Raw genomic sequence first — 21,990 nt, 5'->3', positions numbered from 1 at the left:
GCAGTAAAAAAAATAAAATGCCAGTAAGAATAACGAATTTTGCTCAGAACACCATATCTTTTCAGGTAACGGATTTATTTCTGAAATATGCATTATTAGTTTTGTTATATGTTATGTTATGTTATTATTATCATTTTATGTCACACATGCACATTGATGTGTATATCTTTAAGCACGCGCATTCAATTATTCAACTTACGGTAAATATTCGGAATCGCTGGACACGGATTATACGAAATATTTTTTGATAAAACCTTCTGATTTACCCTAATAACTATAAAAGGAATCTGAATATTTAACACAACTTACTTTTGTGCTACAATATATGAAAAAGTTGTCGATTTCCGCTGCACGCTTAGTACTCAAAAAATATATAAATAACACTTGGTTTCAACTTAATTACTACAAGAAATAACTATTTATGTGGTGGGAGATAGTAAAAGATGCATAATGTTCCATTTTTCTCAAAGTTAAGTTTGAAGGTTAGGAAAAAAACCCACAAATTATTAAAATAAACCAAACTAAACCCAAAAAATCTGCTTTGTGCATGTTTACTTAAACCCCCAACCTGAATAGTTGTCTCCATTAGATATTTAAAAAATCAAGTATTGCTTTTTTAAAGAGCCTTTTGCATGCAGCGGAATTCAAAAAGTTTACCCAACATATTTTCAAATTTCATTGAGGTATTTATTCTATTCATTATAAAGATCTTATATTTCCAATAACAAAAAAACAGATTATAAAAAAACCTTTTACCTTATTACAGCTCAAGTCAACATCTAAGACTGAGCTCAAAATAAAGCAGTTGAACAATCCTTCAGTGGACCGGAAGGAGAGATCAGATTTTCCACCTCTAAAAAAGATGACCAAGAATGCACATTTGCTTCCCTTAAGTAAATATATTATATATGTATTTTAAGCTGCTATACGAGCATAATATCTTCAATGGCAAACCATCTAAAATGTATAAATCAACTAAAATGTCATATCACCTAAAATGTCATTCGACAGCGGCAATAAATGCAAGCAGAATTAAAATAAGAGTTGTCAATCTAATGGAAATGTACTATAATGAAAGCGGTTTCGCCTCACATCTGAAATGCCCTCAGTTTTCGTAAAATTATTTGCCTGTAAAGCGGCCTAATATGATTTAGGCAGCGATGGATTGCCATTGAATATCGAGGATATATTGTATAGTAAGCATATTATTCATGAATGGATAGGAGGCGCCAAAAATCTTCAAAAACTATAGACATTTGAGTGAGAGCTGCATCCAAAGCTGAACGCCAGATGCCTTTATGAAGAAGAAGACAATTGGCAGCTTTTGTCGTGGATGATTTTGTCACCACTAGTTGAATAGTAACGACAAAATCGCTTCGTGCGACAAGGTACTCGCTGCGAGTGACTCAACTAACAGCTAGTATCAACTAGCAATTAGAACATGTTCAATTCTAGCCACCAAAAAAGTGCGAATTTGACAGTCACATGACCTATTTGCCGCTACACAGCGCTGCGATATAACCTAATCTGAAATTTCAAATCGCTTTCTCAAGTTCTTCACTGCTACCTACTCGAAGTTCCAGTAGCTCCATGTGACTGGCAACTAGCAGCTGCAAGAAATTTACAATCACTTGCCACGGAAACTTAGCAGTGAGAAAACCAACCAAGCCTTTAGAACAGATGGAAATAAATTTCTCGAGTAGTTATATCTTTTAGTGCATCACAGGTGATCACAATGTATTTGCGTTATTACTATAATGATCATACTTTTAGGAGAGAGACTGACTATGTACCGCCTGGGTTCAGCGGCGGGGGATTTCTCTCCACGTGTTCCAAAGCAGAAAAAGAAGGTGAAGTCTAAGAAACCACCAAAAAGGTCAATATTTTATTTTACTTAAGAGAATGCTACAATTCTCGTATAAATTAAAAGAAGTAGAATAAATCAAACGTAGGTTATTTCTTCTACATTTATAGAGATCGACAAACAACAACTGTAATGTTTGCGATGTGTCAAATACATCATAAAATTATTGCATATAGTAGATGTTAACAGACATGGGTCAAAGTTGGATGCCACACAATAAAACAGAGACTAGCTTTTCCTCTTGCCCCTTCTACTTACTACCCAAATTTCTACAGATTTAGGCCGTCGTCCCATGGGTCGGTAAGGGATAACCTTAATTTAGTGAACTTAACTTCTGCGTAGGGTCTTACGGCACTCGGTTTATGTCGATTCATTTCTGACCCATGGGACAACGGCCTTAGTCTAATTTTTATTTGTTTTGTATGTATGATAAAAGGTTAAGTTTTCCCACATACTTTGTACCTCACCCCGGTCACCGCCATTTTGACAATATTAACCCATACTGTTTGAGGTATTCCTCTTTTAATCCCATGGTCTCTCAATTGATAAACTTCTGGCAACACCTGTCAACATTTGTTCTCAATTGAGCTTCTTCTTATTTTTTCGTATAGTGGGGGGTCAGAGGAGAACATGTAGGTCTGCGAGTCAGTCTAGGGTCTCAAAAATCGCCCTATTGACCTCATCAATCCCACGGGCATTCGTTGACCACATATTCGGTGGTCCACAAACCACCGCATTCACACAATGACTCTAAGACCCCGTAACGGCTGTGGAAGCACCTTATCCTATTGATGGAAGACCAGAATTTACCAGTTTCCCAATTGAACTAATTATGTTTGTAGCATGAACCTGAAGCTGATACCGGCCGTAACACTTCAGCTGCCCTCGCGCTACTCTCTGTCCCCGGCGGAGAGTGAGATTATCCGCCGCACCCGGGACGACTGCTACTCCGCCATAGCCCTGGAGGAGAGCTCCATATTGGAACCTTCAGATGACGATATTGAGACATTGGTGCAGCAGTTTCCTCAATGAAGATGTAAGTTATTATATATATGATATTAAGAAATACTATTGATCCATCAGAAAATAGAATTAACCCAGAGGCTGCCGTGCGCATCTATGTTTGATTCAAGATTCCGAGCCCTCGCTGCCGCGCGCAATCATACATGATTTTAATTTCATCTTGCGATATCTCGGGACTTTCTGTATAGTTGGCGCAAAACTCGGGCTTCAAAAATAATTTGAACTTTTATATAGCGACATCTCTACACAGATGTGACAAATGATTTTGTTTATATAATGAAAGACCTCGTCAAACTGGAGACTACAATATTTCCCCTCTCAGTGTTTGAATTCCCCGCGCGCGCGTAGCCGTGTTAGTGTATCACGTGGTTCCTTCTTATCTCGACGGTTCGCGAATACTTAGAATCTGCAACGAATCGTGGTTCTAACGTTATTATTTCAATAAATTGTTTTTATTAACTAGTCATATTTTTAGTGCAAATAAGTTTTGTGTTAATCAACATGTTTTGTTATTTTAAATGAAATAAGTTGTTATATCCGCCTTTCGAGTGAAAAAATAATAATAAACATTTTATTTTAATTATCTGTGTTTAGAAACTAATTATTGTGTCAATTTGTCGTTTTTCCTAATATTTTTTTTTGTATAACCCTCCATCATGGCTCGACGCGACTTGTCTGATGACCAAATAAGAGAATATTGTCTCATTCTTATATCTGTTAAATTCTTTTATTGTACACAACAGCATAAAAAATTCAGGTATGAGCTTCCCCGATTATCAGTTATGTGTGATAAGACAATTAATCGCAAAACACCACAAAAAAACTCAACTCGACTCAACTCCTCATTCGTCTCATCATGACACACCATTACATCTGCTTTCAAAAGAGGTTGTAAACTATATGCCTGAGCCAATACCGGCAACATCAAAACAATCCAAGCCATACAGAGCCTGCCATGTTTGTGTGAATACAAAACTTAAACAAAGCCGCAGAAAAATGGCTCGATATGTGTTCCCAGTGCAATGTGGCATTGTGTATTCATTCCTGTTTTAAAGTCTACCATTCGAATAAAAACTATTAACATAAATAATACAATAAGAAACTGTAAATAAAAGTTTAATAAATAATGAAGTTTAAAACAATAATATTATCACAAGTGTATCGTGAGAAATGATGAGCCGTTGCAGAGGTCCCACTTCGGAGACGTGAGTGCTGATAGATAGTTTTTATTCGTCAAATAATGCATCAATTCATAAAGATATCTTGTTTAGACTTTTCAAGAGTGTAACGTGAACAAGTTTTTTTTTGTTTTGGTAATAATTTACAATATCTAAGTGCTGAGGATAACAAATAATGAGGCAATATAAAAAATTCTAAAAATCCTTGACGTGGGAGTATCTATCTTGTGTTTATATTCGGGCAGCAAAAGGGTTAATATTCTAGTTGTTGAAAAACTATAACTGAAATGGTGTTGGACTGGAGACTGGATACTATGAGTTATACATTTCAAAAGAAAGAAAAGTTTCAATTTTAGTACAATATATTTCGTTTTTTTACCCTAATGAAGGTATAGATATTGTCGAAACTGGTTGACATTATATTTAAAAAAAAAAAAACTAAAAAAGGAAGTAAACACAAGAGAATGTATGGAATTATATTATAATACCTTAGACATATGTATTTATTAAACCTTTTTGTTCTTAGTTTTAACACTGAATGTGGTTCATAAAAAATAAAACATTGTATGTAAAAGTAAAATGTTGTATATTGTTATTGATTTGTAAATTGGTTAATAAAAACTCTTCATTGTATTAACAACCATAAAATCTATATAAAGTTTATTTTATATGTAATACTAACAGAGCTAAATAAATTCTCTTTTCAGACAAAATTAAAGAGGATATTCAAGGAACCTACATTGACTAGATTTGTCAGAAGAACAAAAAGAAATTCATGTATATTTTTTATGGAAAATATTGCATAAGTCTTGAATAGTATTTTCTAATAATTACCTGCTTTTAACTCTCTAAAGTTTTGCTGTAAATTCCAAAAAAAATGTAAATTGATGAATGATTTTATACAATGGGTAAGAATCACATATAAAAAATACTGAATTATATAATATTACCTGTACTGAAAATAAATGTTTTATTTTTCTTCCAAATTTTATTTACTTTACAATCTCAAACAATATTGCTTTGGTAAAAGCATGTAACTAAATTACCAACGTTATTTATTATAAATGGAATATGCTTTGTGACAATTTTGTTCAAATATGTTTACATAATGATAAACATTGTTTTAATTTGCTACTGGAATTATATAAGATTATACTTTTGATCAGTTTCAAATCATAGATAATAAAATATCTGTATGTGTCAACGAAGAGACAGAACAGTGACAAAACAGAATGTGATAAAAAATAGTTGAGGTTAATAAGTTAATAAATGAAGCGTCCAGCGCTAAATAATATAATGATATCGACAGGATAAATGGCTAAAGCGCCATACAGTTTAACTTTTCAAGCGCCAAAAGTACCCATATAACCTGACATTAATACATTCTATTCGTGGGATTTTTACCGTCGGCACATTACGGAGATATTGGGTCACGGGTGCTCGGAGTTCCAAAGGCTAATGGCGCTTTAAACGTTTATGCTTTTCCAGTGTCGATATGCATATTAAAAAGAAATTAACTAGTTACTTTCAAAGAAATATGCGAGTTGAGGTGTTGGCATACATAATTCTTTTTTTTTTTCTAACCAAATTCATTATTGAAGACAGGGAGGGAGTTATACATTAAAGGAATGTTATTTTTTTTTATTTAAAAAATTCTAATGCGGACTTTCCTAAGTAATTCCTACTAAAAATAAATGGAGGTTCATATTGCTTGAAAATCAAGAAATAACTACATTATTTAAATGAAATAAAACGTTAACATTATATTCTCTACGTAAAGTTTTCAGAAATCTGTGGTAGCAGGGTAAATAAATATATTTATCTATATTATAGTTTAAAAACATAAATTCTTCTAGATATTATTTGCTATGGTAATTTTTTCATAGTAAGTTTAATAAATAATAAAAAATGATCACTAAGTGAGTAGTTTAAAATTAAATATTATGTATTTTTTTTAGTAAGTACATTAGGTAACAGTTCTCTGTTCACTGAGAATAAATCGTTTAAAAAGATTATACAAATTGTCTCACTATGTCAAATATTACACACCTCATGCATAGTTATTGCAATTGAAATAATAATAATAATTGGATATTTTTTTAAACACAAACATTTCTGTGTTACAAATAACCGGACAATATTTTAAAATCTCCTACTACCATTACACTAAGTGGAAAATGTTGCTTGTGTTGTGATGGAGGACTTAGCCAGGCGAGGAATTGAACTCACAACACCTGGTTTGGGTACCCGACTGGTCTTATTCATATTTAGCATTAGTCTGTATTCATATTTGGTGAAAACATCCTACTGGAATTAAATAATTAATAATGAGATTACCAAACCAAACTAAATAACTGCGAGAACCAACGAGCCAAAACTAATATTTTGTTGGTTGCTTTTACAAAAATTTTTTTTTAAACAATTATACTACTCCTTTTCAGTGAACAGAGAGTTTCTAGTTAAAAACATATTATAAATTATTATTTTATATAATACCTATTATTCTTTAAGAATTTATTACAGATGATGATGTTTATAAAAATATGTAATTATATTTTATTGATCACTACGTACGAACCTATTCTTATAGTGAGTAGTTTTAAACTAATATTTTTTTGTATTAGTTACAAGTTGTACAACTAAAGTAAATAATGAGACAAAAAGCTCTATATGAACCACGTATGTAAATTACTTTACAGAAGCGAAAGTTAAAGTTTTTTTCACAGTTTATTTTGAAAAAACCAGCATTAAAAATAATCTTTACAACAATTTTCACAATTATCTATGACAAAACTAAGGCAACTAAAATTAATAATAAATAAAAACAATAATATAATACTCTGGTAAACATGGAATAAAACATAGAATTAATAAAAATAATTCAAAGTAGTTACAAAGGAATAAAAATACATTTGACATAATTGGTTGTGCTAAAAATGGTTTCTTGATGTAATTATTTTGGCAGGATGGGAAGAAACAGTAAGTTAGGTTAGGATAGTGTTCACAGCCTCCAGTATTGTGGTCTAGTATCTTTTAGGCTATTAGGTAATCCATAGCCAAAATACATTGCAAATCCTGAAAGAAAAAAAACAACAAAATTAATGTAAAAATCAAGCTTTTTAGAAATATCCTAAATCGATTACAGTAAAACTCTCTTATAATGTTCTCCAAGGGACCAGAAGAAACTTATTGGTGGGAGAAATCTTGTACATTTTTGGGTTCAATTGGGCCATTTTTTAATTTCACTTTTCAAAAAACGAAACTTATTATGTGTGAAAACTTCTTAAGTGAGAACTTTACACGGGGGTTTTATTGCGCAATATTAAACTTATTGAGTGTGAAAACTTCTTAAGTGAGAACTTTACACGGGGGTTTTATTGCGCAATATTAAACGTATTAAGGGTAAAAACTTCTTAAGTGAGAAATTTACAAGGGGGTTGTACTGCGCAACATGAAATTAAGTGTGAAAACTTCTCAAGTGAGAACTTTACAAAGGGGTTTATAAAATGTAAAATTTATGAATAAATATACAAATTATAAATATCCATCATGGAAAACAGAAAATGGCATTAAAATTTTAACATTACATTACTTTTTAAGAACCATCATTTATTGTAATTTATTAAATGATAATACTAATTGAAAATCTTACCTAAAATTACAAGATATCAAATCTGGTGCAAGTAATAGTCGGCATGGGGGGAATTTAGGAATTGGATATAAGAATTAAATAAGCATTGTTATATTGATGGAAACACAAAACAAATTAACAGTACAAAACATAATTTTTATGTAGGTAGCGGAAATGGCGAAAATATTGGAAAACATAATACAAAATAAAGTAAATTTTTTTTTTAAATAATTTGGCATTTTATGACAAAAGCTTTGAAAAACATAATTGATACAGATTATTAACATGTGTTCACTGCACACAAACTTAAATGCATTTACATATTAATAAAACATTAACTTTTTTTATAACATCACGTAAATATAATACCAGTTCCAAAACATGTAAAAAAAATATACATAACGAACACAAAATTACAAAAAATTTATTTTTTATTTTTTTATTGTTATCGAAGAATCATAATTATATCTTAACCAACATTCATAAAGTCATATTAATAAAATTATATTCTTATAGCAATTAAAATATCAGTTGTCTAACTTTTATTATTAAATGCATTTTATTGTAAAATCGTAAAATCACAAGTAACTAAATACTAACATTATGTATTTACGTAGTATTTCACTTGTAAGTATTGCTTGCCTCAATATTAAATAATTAAAATCTCTAGGAAATAATCTCGCAGAAAGGAATTAACAAATGGACTCTCTAATGTAACTCGTAGATAACAAAAATCTAAAAACATACATATTTTATAGAAATAACTAGAGAATATTATTTTTACAATTATTTTGAGACTTATACAGATTTCGGGTAAGACCTGTTTTGTCAGCTGGCAATAATGTTGAACAACTTAAATAATAATTAGTTTTGCTACAAAATTTTCGTATTCGTGTTTATCGGAAATTTGCAACAGTGGCACCGAACTGTGATACTTTTTTAATGACAAACCATCTTACTAATTAGATTCTTATACGCCGGTTCAACTTTTGTATGGTAAAGGATGCCTTGTCTAGTTCAATCTCTAAGAGAGTGCATTTTTCACAGAAGAAAGTGTTCAAAAGAGAGAGATTTTTTAAAATTGTATTGATTGGTTTGTATTATAAAAAAAAACTTTTCAGAAATAATAATATCAAAATAACCGAATTGATGATATTAATAATTACAAAAAATGTTATTAAAATTATTATTAGGAGGAGTCCTACGAACACAGTCATACGGTTTACGTACATACTTTCTGCATATTTTTTTATGGATGTACACGGTACGGCCATACTCTCCTAAACGTTGAGGCCGTTTTAACCATACAAACGCTGTGGTAATAAGACAAGTTTTTCATTGTTCCGACCCTACGCGCCGCATCATATTTACACCGCATTTATTAGTAAGAGGAAAAGAGTATAACAAACAAGTACAAGTACCAATAATTAAATATTGTCTTAGTGACGAATTTAATTTGTGGGAAATATGGATGTGACATGTGACTGCTAATTTATTTAATTAATCATCAGATCATTTTACAAATATTTACTTATGCCTTTCTTCTAATTATGTATTGGGCGTGGTTTATACGCAAGTGGCGAGTGGCGGATACGTGGTGCTGACGCCTGTCTCCTCCATAAACTTTTTACGGCATAAATTATACACAGGCAACGTGACGCAGGCACAAATGGAGGAGACATCGTCTGTGGCACGTCTCCACGCATATAAACCACGCCTTAGGTGGTAATTTGCCTATCTGGTGGTGGTATAAGGTTGACTGATAAATTAAAGATTCTAGATACTGCTTCTCCACATGTCACATTCATAATATTTAAAATATACACTGGATTTATATTATTCAATGTACCCAGCCTAGGTTATATTATCGGACATCTTCTGGTTTGTCTTCACTTCTGTCCTCTTTGTCTATTTTATCAGAGTCCATATTGGAATCATTTTGGCCTATCAATTGAATAGCCTTCAACACATTTCCGTAACGTGACTTCATTGTGTTTGTATAGGCATCTTTTTTGGGCTTAATTAAATCGTCAGCTTTTTCACTATCTAAAATACTACTATTATTTGGTTGTTCTGGTTCTAAACTGTTGTTGTCTTTTATTCCGTCTTTGGGGAACTCCAGAGTTGGGCGTTTAGTAGGGCGGGGAATGGCCACGGGAGAAAATACTAAAATAGATTCCAGTTTGAGTTTCAAATCTTTCCTACTGAGTGTCTTAAAAGCTGTTGCACCGTCTTCGGTTTCATTACTTGAAGTGTGATCAGTCTTATTGGAAATGCTGCTTCTTCTACTACTAACTTCAGATGGCTTTGGTGAGGGGGGAGGTTTTTCTCTAACAACAGCCACGGGAGGCGTAATAGGAGGAAGAGGCGCTTGTCGCTTATGTTCGACAATTTCTTTCTTCAGAGCTGAAAACAAGCTCGGTTCGCTCCTGTGGGCTTCTTTCATATCGCGGAGGCTTTCTTTCCTCTCTACCTGCCCATTTTCCAGAGTGCTTTGCGATGAGCTTCTTCTAATTCTCTTTTTCTTTGAAAATATTCCACCAGTTTGTTTTTTGAGTACAGCGCTCAATTTGTTACTGAAAGACTTGTGGCGTTCAGTTCCGATTTTAATGGGTTCAAAAACTTCTTCAGTATGGTCGGAATTACGAGGCTTGACTTCTACATTGTCATAATCTGGTTCAGGATCTTTGGGTCTCACTTTGGCAAAACGGGGGCGTGCTTGGGGCATTGTTTGAGAAGCAAAATATTTTTCATCCATAGGGGGAGGTGGTGGAGGCGGTGGAGGTATGTGGTAGGCTGGTTCTTCCACCACTTTCTCCAGAAACAGTACGTCCTCATTACTAGTACTCACATTGTCCTCGTCAACAATGTCACTGGGTAGAACTCCAGATATACTCAACATGGATACGGTTCTGGGTTTGGTCGTGGGCGCATCGTCTTCCCTGTGAACTAAAACAACAACACTTTGCTCGGACGACACAACAAGCGACCCATCTCCTTCACCACAGGACAGTTTACGACGCACGGGAGGACTAGCAGAAGGAGAACGGGAATAGTCTGAATATTCTGGATATAAAGGAACAACATTTGGGAGAGGGGAATCTTCGATGACACTTTCGAGGTCGGAGAACTTTGAGGCTTCCTCTTCATCTTGCAGAACTTGATCGAGCTTTTCAATTTCAAAGAATGATTCTCTCAAAAGGTTTCGAGAGTTGGTAGCTTCATCAATATCCTCTTTAGGAATTATTTCATTTTCTCTTTTTAGACGAATTTCAGTTTTTTGAGGTTCATCTTGTAGAGGAACGAAGAAACCATTGTGATTTGTATTGTTTGGCAGTCCTTCTTGGGTGGAGGTGTCAGAGTCGAGTGGTGAGGGTGTTTGTACCGTTATCTTCACATCGGGAGGAATGAAGGACACGGCTCTCTCCTGACACTGATCCATATTCTCAAAGGCATAATTGAGGTTGCCAGAAATTTTACTTTTGATGGAAGACTTCTGAGCGTACATTAGATAGTTTCCTCCGCGCTCATACACATGCAGACTTAAAAGATATATTGTAATTCCTAATAGAAAAGCAAAAACATGATTAGGATTAGTCTACATATTTTGTAACTACAGATAGATTATGTTAGTTAGTTTTAAAGGATTATTAGGTATTTTTGAAATTAAGTAAAAAAAAAAAATAGCTAAACACAATCATTTGTCATTTTGAAATTAAACATAAAAAAGTTTAAAAATGGCTTTCCTTACGTATTTTCTTTTAAACATTCAACTAACTTATTGAAAATGAAAAAACCAAATATTTAAATAAAATGCATTATCAACATTACTGCCACCTCACTTTTTTGTCGTCATGAAAAAATAATTACTAAAAAGTTTCATAATTTTTTCTCAAATTGCAGTCAAAACCTTTGGTTTCATTGAGGTGTACATTTTAATTATTCTGTGGTTAACTTTATTTATTTTATTTTGTCATAAAGCTTGGTGTTTTCTCTTTCTAACGGCGTTTAGTTCATATTTCTAACTATGACAGTAAGGGAGACACAATGATTTCTATCAGCCCATATAAGCTGTTCCAAAAAGCAAACAAATTAACTCTACGGGTAATTGCCTGAGGAGTTAATTCAAGAACAGCAAACTACTTCAAACTCTGCAAACTCAAAACATACAAATTTAACACTTTTTGCAGCGCATTTATTATGCAGTTCAAAATAAATATCTGTGTGTGAAAGAAAAGGGAGAATGAGTCTTAAGATTGAGTTTTGAGTTAATCCTTTCAATATCAGAGTTCTTCCTCAGGAACGTGAAGAGTAAATTTAATATCTCTTGATTTTGTGAAACACGTAGCTCCATATTTCATGTATCGCTTGTGAAGATAATTAATTCCTCATGGCATACATTTTCTGCTAGCCTGCAAACCTTATTCCACCGACTAATCCCGTAAATTTAATGACAGATCCTGTTTCCGCTGTTTTGATTGTACTGGGATCCATTATTATTTTTTATGTTTTTTTATGTCTTTATATATATGCATCGTTACACTATAAACTAATATTTAAAAAAATGTTGTTTCTGTGATAAGTATTTTCCTTGCTAATAAGAAATAACCCTTTGAAGCCTAAAAATAATAATATATACACCAAAAATTTTCAAATAATTATTTAAGCATAAAATATGGTCTACACGTAGAAACAAAAGTGCGGTGCTGAAAGGGTAAAGAATGCAAAGTTACCCATTATTTACAAAATATACTGCAAGGAAAATAAGAATTAGATAAGCACGGTAAGGACAACAGGTTGAGTGTAATGATTTCATTTAAGCTTATTTTGACTCATCCCTTCCTTCCTTTTGCACGCAAATATGTATATACTTGATTATTGCTGCATTAATAAATGATTTATCATTATTACATGCGTCATTCATAAAAATAATTCATGCTAACTTTCCAATAAATTACGACAGAACAGAAAAAATAAAGTTTTTGTGCATACAAAATATAAACAAAATTATAATGCTGATTGGAAGAGTTAATAATATTGTTATTATGATACAAAATATACAAAATGAAGCGTAAACTTACCGACAACCATCCAAACTCCAAACCGAATCCAGGTGTACGCATCCAACATCAACATCAGGTGGATGTTTATAAAAATACTGAGACAGGGCACCAGCGGAACTAGAGGAACCTGCAAACCAAAACAATCCACTTCATATATATATTACACTCAATCAATATGCACTCAACCTTTACAACGCTGGGCGTTTCAATGGAACCCATCAGTAAAATAACAGTGACAAAACAGAACACTTTTGAATAGAGTATAAAAGTTATGAAAAAAAAAACTAGGTAAGGTTACATTTTTAACGACCTTATGTTCACTTTCCAAAAATATTCTGTTTTGTCATGGAACTGGGTATAGCCGCCGACGTAGCATAAATGGGACAGCCGCGTATATCAGGTTAATCTTAACTAATTTAACTACATATAAGGCCCGGTGCAAACATCCAGTTTTTCACTTATTGTGAATGTTTTGTTTTATTATGGAACTGGGGATAGCCGGTGACGGAACACATATGGGAAAGGGGCATATATCAGGTTAATCTTAACTAACTTATCTATAAGGCCCGGTGCACATGTCCAGTTTTTCACCTTTTGTGAATGTTCTGTTTTGTCAAGGAATCCTCTTGATCGCGCCGAATTACATAATAATAAAAATTAACAGTCCATTAACCCTTCCGCTCCAGAGAAGAGTAATACATTTCCCCCAAAGGAGAGTTTTGTGCTTAATCTATTACATAACAACTATTCGGTAATCTGCATTTAAAAAAAAATATTCCATTACTATTTGTTAAGAATTATAATTTATTAATTTTTTTTTAATTTCCTCGCCGCAAAACAAGTTGCGTGTGTGGTTTTAAGAGGTGCATTTTACTGGAAAGGGCTACAACAATATTTTTTGAGTTTACGCTTGTACTATCTACTATTATTTTGTACAATTTCTTTTACCGTTTTGCATTACTTAATAATTTACTACTGGGTGAAGTGGGCGATGTCCGGTTAAAATAGTAGGTGGGATAGTTACTACCTACTATCGCAACACTGCGATATTAATATATTGCAGTGTTGCTGAAAAGAGACACAATCACTCGGCGATATTTATGGGGGACTCTAGGACCCCCCTTTAGGTTGTACGTGATTTTAACTTCAGGTATGTAAAGGTTAAAAGAACTGAATAAACAGCTTTACCTTAAAAGACAGTTCCGTATTAGATCTAGGCTGCAGAGATATGAGCAGCATGCAGACCAGCATCATAGCTCCAAATACAGATGTCAGCACTATCACCCACGTGGTTCCTGCTTCCAACTCATCAATCAGGAAGATGAGCATTAAGCTAAATGCCATGCTGAATAAACCTATAAATAAATATTTAAAATGTCAGTATGTAAAGGGATAAATCAAGTACCCCGTTAATTTTATTATCTGGTGTGGACGTCTTACATCTGGCGACACTGTTGAAGAGCTGTTCGGAATTGTCTGACGGAACGAGAAGAGGAGGATTCAGTATTCGGGTAGCAGCGCTTGCAGTCAGACGTACGTGGAAGAGGAACTCCGAGGAATGGCGTTCGACACGGAATCGTGAGGTTTTGTCAACATGCATTCTCATTCCTTTAGTTTCTCTTTTTATTTTAAATTGGTTTAGTATAATTTTAATGATAAATTTAGTTTCATCTTCATTATATGGAACTGGAGCCCATAATAATAATCTTGTAATGATGTGCAATTTTAAGAATTCATTGTTTTACTACCTACAATTTATTACTTATCATTAAACCCCCAAGACAATTATTTTTAACGTAAAATAAGACTGACCTTCTAATTCTTCATCGAGGTTAGTCACACCTTGGGATTATTTCTATTTATTAATTCCCTGAGTCTTATGCTAACGATTTAACTATAGAATAATTTATACTCTTAATTATTATGGATCTTTTATTTCAGATTACATCATTATTCTTTTTACCTTAGATTCCTTTCCATATGATTCATTTCCTTTCCCAACAAACATTATTTCATTTTTACAAATAAATTTACCTACTGTGGCACTGCACAAATTATCCAATAATTAAAAATAAAAGCTAAGGTTCAATTTCACACATAATACTCCATTTTTATTGTAATTTTGGAAATTATTAATTTAAGCTATTTCACCTATATTTATGTAAATAAATATGCATACATTTTTATAATGTTTTAAGTTTTAAAATGAATGACGACAAGTATAGCAAAACGCAATAATAACTATGTGATCACTGATTTAAGCAATAAAGTCAGTGCTTTTGAAAACTAAAATGTTTAATAATGCATTAATATATACATATATACATATATTAATATATAGGTTAGAACTCGAAAGAGGCGATTACTCATATGAGGAAATTGAACAAACTTTAAACCTATCTTCATTAGAAAAACGTAGAAAAGACTCCGATCTAATTTGCATATTTAAAATAATCAATAGTATAACCGACTCACCTGAACTGCTACAACTCATTCAATTCAACACCCCATCCCGTAGACTCCGAAATAATGAATAGTTGTTCCTCAATCACCACTCAACTAACTATGGGTACCATTCTTCTTTGTCTAGAATGTCGAGACTTGTAAACTCAAGTCAGAGCATTGAATTTTTTGGTGTAAGTCTAAATGACTTTCAAAAAGCGATACGTAATGTGTAATTTTTCACAACTTAATCGTTATTGATGCTATGACTTGTAGATATTTTCTATATGTACATTTTATATTTTACATTGTCTTTGCCCTTCACATTCATGTACTCTCCATTCACTGTCATCTATGTTTTCTTATTCGTGTCAATATTATGGTTTTAATGGACATATTGTCCGTAAATTAACAAATAAATAAAAGTGTAATTAATCAGCACAAAAATGTTTAACTGAGTGAACGACTCTTTCAATATCGCCCTACTTATGACTTGTCTTTTCAGAAAAAAATAAATTAGAAAACATTCTAACAAAGAAAATAAATAAATTATAAAATAATGAAAAAAACAAGTCTGGGACACCGCCAAGGAGAATTGTTGAACAAGGAGTTAAAAAGAATCTAGCAAAAATTAATAAGCCCAACTAAGGTTAGGATGCACTCACAGTACAGTGAGATCAAGCTGCCCACGATGACGGAAGACAGTCTGGTAGGATTGGCGTTCCCACAGTTGAACAGCTGCTTGATGGTGCGGCTAATGGAGAAGTTCTCATTCTCGCTCATCAGGTACGAGGACTCGTGGGGCAGCACCTCTCCCTTCGCAGTGGGGACCTCCCTCTCAAATCTGTACAACACAAACAGAGGTATTACATTTTGCAATAAAAGAAGGTCAAAGTAGTGAGCAAAGTGTTGAAAAAACGTGCTGAGATGTTAAATCGTAACTTTTAAAATTTATGGCAATCAAAAAACATAACAGACAGAATAATATTATTTTATATAAATGTGAAAAATGGACTCAAATCACCGACACCAGAATAAATAGATCTGCCCCAATGCCAAATATGTGTAGATACAGGATATTTTATTTCACCATTTCGACGGCCTTGAGGCAAACCATGTGACAAACTGTTTTCCACCAGTATGGTTCACGCATTTTTTGAACTAACTATTTTTTAATTTGTATTTTGACTGGCGGATGTCGGTCATCCGAAATATTTTACGAAAAGGCAGCAATTATAATTTTCCGTGATTTAAGTGGTTTACATATAGAAATGGAAGAAAGAATAACCAATAATATTGCATTACCATATTTTAATCTAATTTAGTGTAATAATGGACAGTTTTAGTGACACAACATAATATAATACTAATAAAAAAAATCCCTTCACAACCATATAACAGCTTTTTTGTTACACACTGTACAAAGACTATGCAATTTCTATTTCGAATTATTACTAATAAAAAATGCCTCTTACTGCGCTGCGAAGAGCTGACAACAACTATGACGGACTTATGCGAAGACGTTACTTTTACACATGCGACACGCACGTCAGTTTCCCCGCGAATAATAGTTTTGATTTGGTATTTCTGATGTGTATTGAAATCATGTTTTTGTTTATAATTTTTATTCTAATGTCCTATTTACTATTATATTAGTACAATTAAATATATTTACTATTATTTGTTTTATTTTTCGTCAGTTTTAATCCATTAATAATGTCATATTGTGAATGTAGTTTCATGTTAAGGAAAAGCGAGGTTATTTCGTACAAATTGTTTTTTTATCGACTTTTACTGCGTGAATTTAATAAAACTTCCATGTAAGTAATGTTTTTTTTATAACATAAATGCCTTATGCATTTGCATGTAAATACAAATTTTAAAAATCAATGTTTATTTTGTGCCAAAATTAAAACAAAATGTCTGAATTTTCGGTTATCCTTTGGGAATTATTATTATAATTTTTAATTGTATGAATGAGATAAAAAGTGAAGTGACAATTTTCTTGCAAATTCCTTAAATAAAAGGACTGTGTTTTGAATTATTAATTCTCTGAAATTTATCAATGTTTTAATTAAAAATATTTAAGATAAGTTTTTTTTTCAACATTTTCATGTTTGAAACTAAAATATTGAAATTTTTTAATGTAATCTTATATTTCAAATATAAAAATCTAAAAAAATCTTGCCAGTTTTTATATTATTAAGGTTTCACATACACAGTCGTTTATCGATTGAATAAAAATTTAACCACGTTTTATAGTAAGGCTGATAGGGATGCAAAATACAAAATGATTGTCTACTGCGGTGAGTAAATTATAAAACAATTGTAAAGGGATCAAACTAAATATTTGGTTTTGTAAATAAACCAAACCTTTTCGACCGATCTGGAATTTGTAGTTACGGATAGAGACGGATAAATAAAGCGAGGAATTATTCGAGCACCATTGAAAAAAGGAAAGACTAGTACTGGAGTGTGAGTTGCGTTCAGAGTGTTAGATTCATTTATTCGCAAATCACTGAAAGGGACACGCCTACGCCTATATTGGATTTTGGTTTGTTGGGACTTACCCGTAAGGGCAGCTCTGTTATATTCATTATGTTTCGTCACGCCATTGGTCTCTGGTAGCTTAGTTTTGTTGCCGCCAATCGCAGAGCCTGAATTCAAACATTAATTTTGAATCCTCACAACGATTGTACGAAGGCCGCCTATGATGTACGGTATTTCTTCCGTACTTCTGGCTTTATCAGGACATGATAATTCAATGGAATCGCTGTTAAACTCTCAATATACCTATTGATTGCCCTGTATCAGCAACTACCGATACAGTTAGATGTAAACGCTGTGGAGAAACATAACAATCGCAAGTTTCGATCGCCGTGTGTTTGTAATGGTGTGATTAGTGTTTGTAATGTGCCTTGTGATTTAAAATCTCTCTTCAAATTGAATCAACACATCAAGATAACCAAAGCCGCTGGTAAGTACTCTGACCCATGAGAGACACAAGCAACTGCGTCATCTTACACATTACTCTGCGACTCAAATCTACAAAACAGAAAAATCGTTTGTTTATCTCGCTAAAAACTATCAAAAGTTGATCTTTGGCAGTAGGAGAAGAAACAGCTTTTTCTGTCTGGAAATGTGTACTAGGTTAACCCACCTACTTTTAGAAAATTTATTTACATCATGAGTTATGGAGGTTTAAGACAAGATGCCATATTTTTCTATTTTAAATTTCAATAAGAAATTTTTGGAAAACCTGAGAAAGCAAAGCAAAACTGCGACCCACCACCAACCCATCACCACCAATGTCAGAAACTTACTTATCATTATTGCTACAATATAAAACATCATCTTCTTCATCATCGCCCTCCGCCTCGAGTAAGGAGTAGGACTCCTCCGTATCGTTGAAAAGCCCCGCACTCGAACAATCACTCATTTGATCAAACTCACAATTAAACCTTCAAAGACACACACAACAAACAATAAACACAATTATCTAGAGACGAGAACATAAATTACCATAAACTTGATCGACAAAAGAAATATCGTCTATATAAGTTTAATACAGTGTACGAACCAATAATTTAAAAAATTAAAGCACAAGCCGCATTGATTGGTGCTTTCAAACATAGAAATTGACCAATGGACTGATGTAAATGTGATTCTGTGTCGCCAACGATAATGCCAAACCGCCTACAAATACGTACTGCGGCTGGAGTTTAAACTACCATGTAATAGAATTAAGTAAGTCGTTATCAGCTATTCCAAAACCGCTGCGTTTAATCGCATTGCGTGCACCCACTAAGAGCTGGTAATACATAAACACAAATTTTAAGTTGGTTTTTTGTGTTTAGTTTTGGTGTAGCCATCAATATGGAAGTTGAGTCCTTTTTTTTAACTATTTTTTATCAATGTCTACATTCAAAATTAAATACCAGTTTTTTTTTTTTTAGAGTTCGTTTTCATAGTCAAATTAATTATCCAAGTTTGAATATATCCGATTACGGACATGCTATTGAAATAGATTTTGTATATTACGGACATATGACAGAAATGATCGTTAAAACTAAAAAGACAACCGTTCGTAAACAGACAGCAAGCAAAACCACACAAAACCATTCAGCATATAAAGGGTTTTCCAATAAGAGGTGTTATTTTGAATAGCCCGCTATTTCGGTAGATTTTACTTTTGAAGCTGTCATTTTTTGACATTTGACAAGTAGAAACTACGCCATTAATAAAAATGGAATGATACACGCTTCAACAATGCATTGAAATTATTAAAATTCACTTGAGTGAATCAAATGCAAATCATCTTGAGTGATGAGGCCCATTTCCACCTCGGTGGCTTCGTCACCAAGCAAAATTGTCGCATCTGAGGCTCGGAAAACCCAAGAGTTATTGTTAAAAAGCCTCTCTATCTTCAACGTGTGACTGTTTGGTGCGGTTTATGGTCCGGCGGAGTCATTGGACCTTACTTTTTCGAAAATGAGGCTGGAGCAACAATTACGGTGAATGGATTGCGCTATCGAGAGATGATTAATGATTTTTTATGGCTGGAATTGGATGGTATTGATCTGGACAAGGTTTACTTTCAACAAGAAGGCGCTACGTGCCACACAAGCAACGAAACCATTGATCTTTTACGATTGAATATCAACATAACACCTCTGATTGGAAACCCTGTAGAACCTCTCCTTCTTATTGGCAAAGTATGCATTTAACAGAAAGAGATGCACCATAAACAAAGAGTTCCGGTATTACATCGCACAAACCGACATACCGGTATACAGTTGAAATCAGAGTTCTTTCGACCAATCATGAAGCGTTATTACATTATGATTATAATGTGGACTTTTAACTATTTTTTAAAAACGATTAATTAATTTTAAGAATAAAAATATACATTTCACTCAACTTCCCTATTAACTTTACCAAGAACTATTGATCTTAGCCCCGTCGTCTTTATCCAATCCCACCCCATTAATATTAATAAAGAAATGCAAATAGCTGTTTCGCAGTTTTAAACTTACATTGACGATATACAACATTGAATAAATGTAATAAATAAAGAATGAAACGATACAAACTATTTAAGTTTTGAATATTTTTAAAACTTGTCCAGAAAACTGACAGTATAAAATAACAGCACACATTACTTTTAATAGATTGATAAAATATTTTAATGAAGCAAAATAAATCGAAAGCCCAAAAACTTTACAAAAAAATATTCACCTTAGTAACAGGACACACGCTGCTACTATTGTATACGCCATGAGGGTTCCTATAGACATCATGTTCACCAAATGGGATAGCTCAAATAGTCCTGCCATTATTCCTGTAAAACAAATATGACTGGTCAGTGGCCGAGTTGGCATCGCGTCTGGGTCGCCCCCAGGCGTAGTGTGTTCAGAAAGCATATCCTCACTGATCTATTTCATAAATTCTATTAAACAGCTGACAGGAAGAAAGCGCCATTAATATCTGATCTTCAAATACAGTCGTAGTCTTTTCCAATGTTTACTTAGGACGGGTTGTTTCGAGGAATATGAACAATTCATCAAATTTCAACGTCCTATTTCGGGTTCTGTGAAAGTCCTATTCAAGTTCTGTTATTATATCATTATAGGCTAGTTGCTTGATAGAACTGAAATAAAAACAGAACTTGAAAAAATCTTTCACAGAACTTGTAAATGAACGTTGAAATTTGATGAATTGTTCAAATTCTCCGAAACAACCCGTCCTTAGTGTTGATTGCTAAGGACAGGTTGTTTTACAGAATTTGAACATTTCATCAAATTTCAAAGATAAAATTCAAGTTTTGTTATTATTTCATTGAGGGCCTGTTTTTTCACAGTACTTTTAGTTAGTAACAGAACTTGAATGGGACTTTCACAGAACTTGAATATTAACTTTGAAATTTGATGAATTGTTCAAGTTCTGTGAAATAAACCGTTCTAAGGCTGGTGTTTCACAGAAATTAAAAAAATATATAATATTGTCATCAAATGGTCAATAAGCCCCATTTCGTTTATTTGACATTTGGAAGGTCCTCGTTAAATAGCTTTTTGAACCTAGAATTGGCGTTCAATTGTCAAAAAAACAAATTGGCGCTGATTGGCCATTTGATGACAGTGTTATATTTGAATTTCTGCAAAACACACCAACCGAAAAAAATATTAAAAGTAAAATTATAATATAATTAACACCAACAGGAAACAAGGAGGTTTTACCTGTTAGTAAGGACGCCATTATGGTCCCCATAACTGGACTCTTAAAGCGAGGGCTGATACTCCCAAAGAATTTGAAGACCAGTCCATCGGATGCCATGGCGTATAATATTCGTGGCAGGGGGAACATTGAACCAAATAGACTGAAAAATATAACATATCATCATATTAGAAAGAGACAATAATTTAAGTAAACTACCAGTTGTTATCTAAAATAATAATATATTGTGTTAAATGAAAAAAAGTAGCATAGTTCCCAATAAACCTATTATTGTCTCCAAAAATATTGTATTTGTGAAACTTAGGTAGGTTAAAAGCTATTTACCTATGATCTTTCATTTATATGTATGGAGTAGTGTGATACATATTAGTGCTCAATATGAGATACTTATTGGCAAAAATGATTTAGTTAATACATACATAATTTCTTTAATATCATCTACCTTGAAAGGAGTCCAAACATGCCCCCGATGGCCACAATCCACTTGGCCCACTCCCACCCAACCTGACTAAATACATAGGGGATGGGGGCATCTGCGTCCTGAAAACAAAAATT

General features: G+C 33.1%; 2 protein-coding genes across 2 annotated transcripts in view; one reads left to right on the top strand and one right to left on the bottom strand.

Moving 5' to 3' along the window:
- The first annotated feature begins 798 nt into the window (after positions 1 to 798).
- Positions 799 to 2,896, top strand: LOC149420362 (uncharacterized). The gene is made up of 3 exons (XM_089636344.1): positions 799 to 893; positions 1,774 to 1,876; positions 2,707 to 2,896. Exons 1-3 carry the CDS (start codon positions 863 to 865, stop codon positions 2,894 to 2,896), a joined length of 324 nt encoding a protein of 107 aa, XP_089492470.1. The 5' UTR covers positions 799 to 862.
- A 6,628-nt stretch (positions 2,897 to 9,524) lies between these two features.
- The window catches only part of LOC149420361 (high affinity cationic amino acid transporter 1-like), a 31,409-nt gene continuing 18,943 nt past the window's right edge, over positions 9,525 to 21,990 (bottom strand). The window contains exons 7-14 of the mRNA XM_089636343.1: positions 21,878 to 21,975; positions 21,438 to 21,577; positions 20,440 to 20,542; positions 18,525 to 18,662; positions 15,867 to 16,045; positions 13,948 to 14,114; positions 12,778 to 12,886; positions 9,525 to 11,260 (exon numbers count right to left, since the gene is read on the bottom strand). Coding sequence (XP_089492469.1) covers positions 9,561 to 11,260; positions 12,778 to 12,886; positions 13,948 to 14,114; positions 15,867 to 16,045; positions 18,525 to 18,662; positions 20,440 to 20,542; positions 21,438 to 21,577; positions 21,878 to 21,975 — 2,634 coding nt within the window. The 3' untranslated portion in view covers positions 9,525 to 9,560. The remainder of the gene's footprint in view (positions 11,261 to 12,777; positions 12,887 to 13,947; positions 14,115 to 15,866; positions 16,046 to 18,524; positions 18,663 to 20,439; positions 20,543 to 21,437; positions 21,578 to 21,877; positions 21,976 to 21,990) is intronic.

Source organism: Hesperophylax consimilis, chromosome 10 (assembly GCF_061612785.1).
Source record: "Hesperophylax consimilis isolate HC1 chromosome 10, BYU_Hcon_1.0, whole genome shotgun sequence".
NCBI lineage: Eukaryota > Metazoa > Arthropoda > Insecta > Trichoptera > Limnephilidae > Hesperophylax > Hesperophylax consimilis.
The sequence above is the reverse complement of the archived record's forward strand: the minus strand, read 5'-3'. Positions and strand labels throughout refer to the sequence as shown.

What these genes read in the sequence shown, in the direction of transcription:
- LOC149420362 (XM_089636344.1), top strand. Translation starts at nt 863, where the DNA reads ATGACCAAGAATGCACATTTGCTTCCCTTAA. An exon ending in TGCACATTTGCTTCCCTTAA is followed by an intron (nt 894 to 1,773) that starts GTAAATATATTA and finishes TCATACTTTTAG; the next exon opens with GAGAGAGACTGACTATGTAC. An exon ending in TCTAAGAAACCACCAAAAAG is followed by an intron (nt 1,877 to 2,706) that starts GTCAATATTTTA and finishes TTATGTTTGTAG; the next exon opens with CATGAACCTGAAGCTGATAC.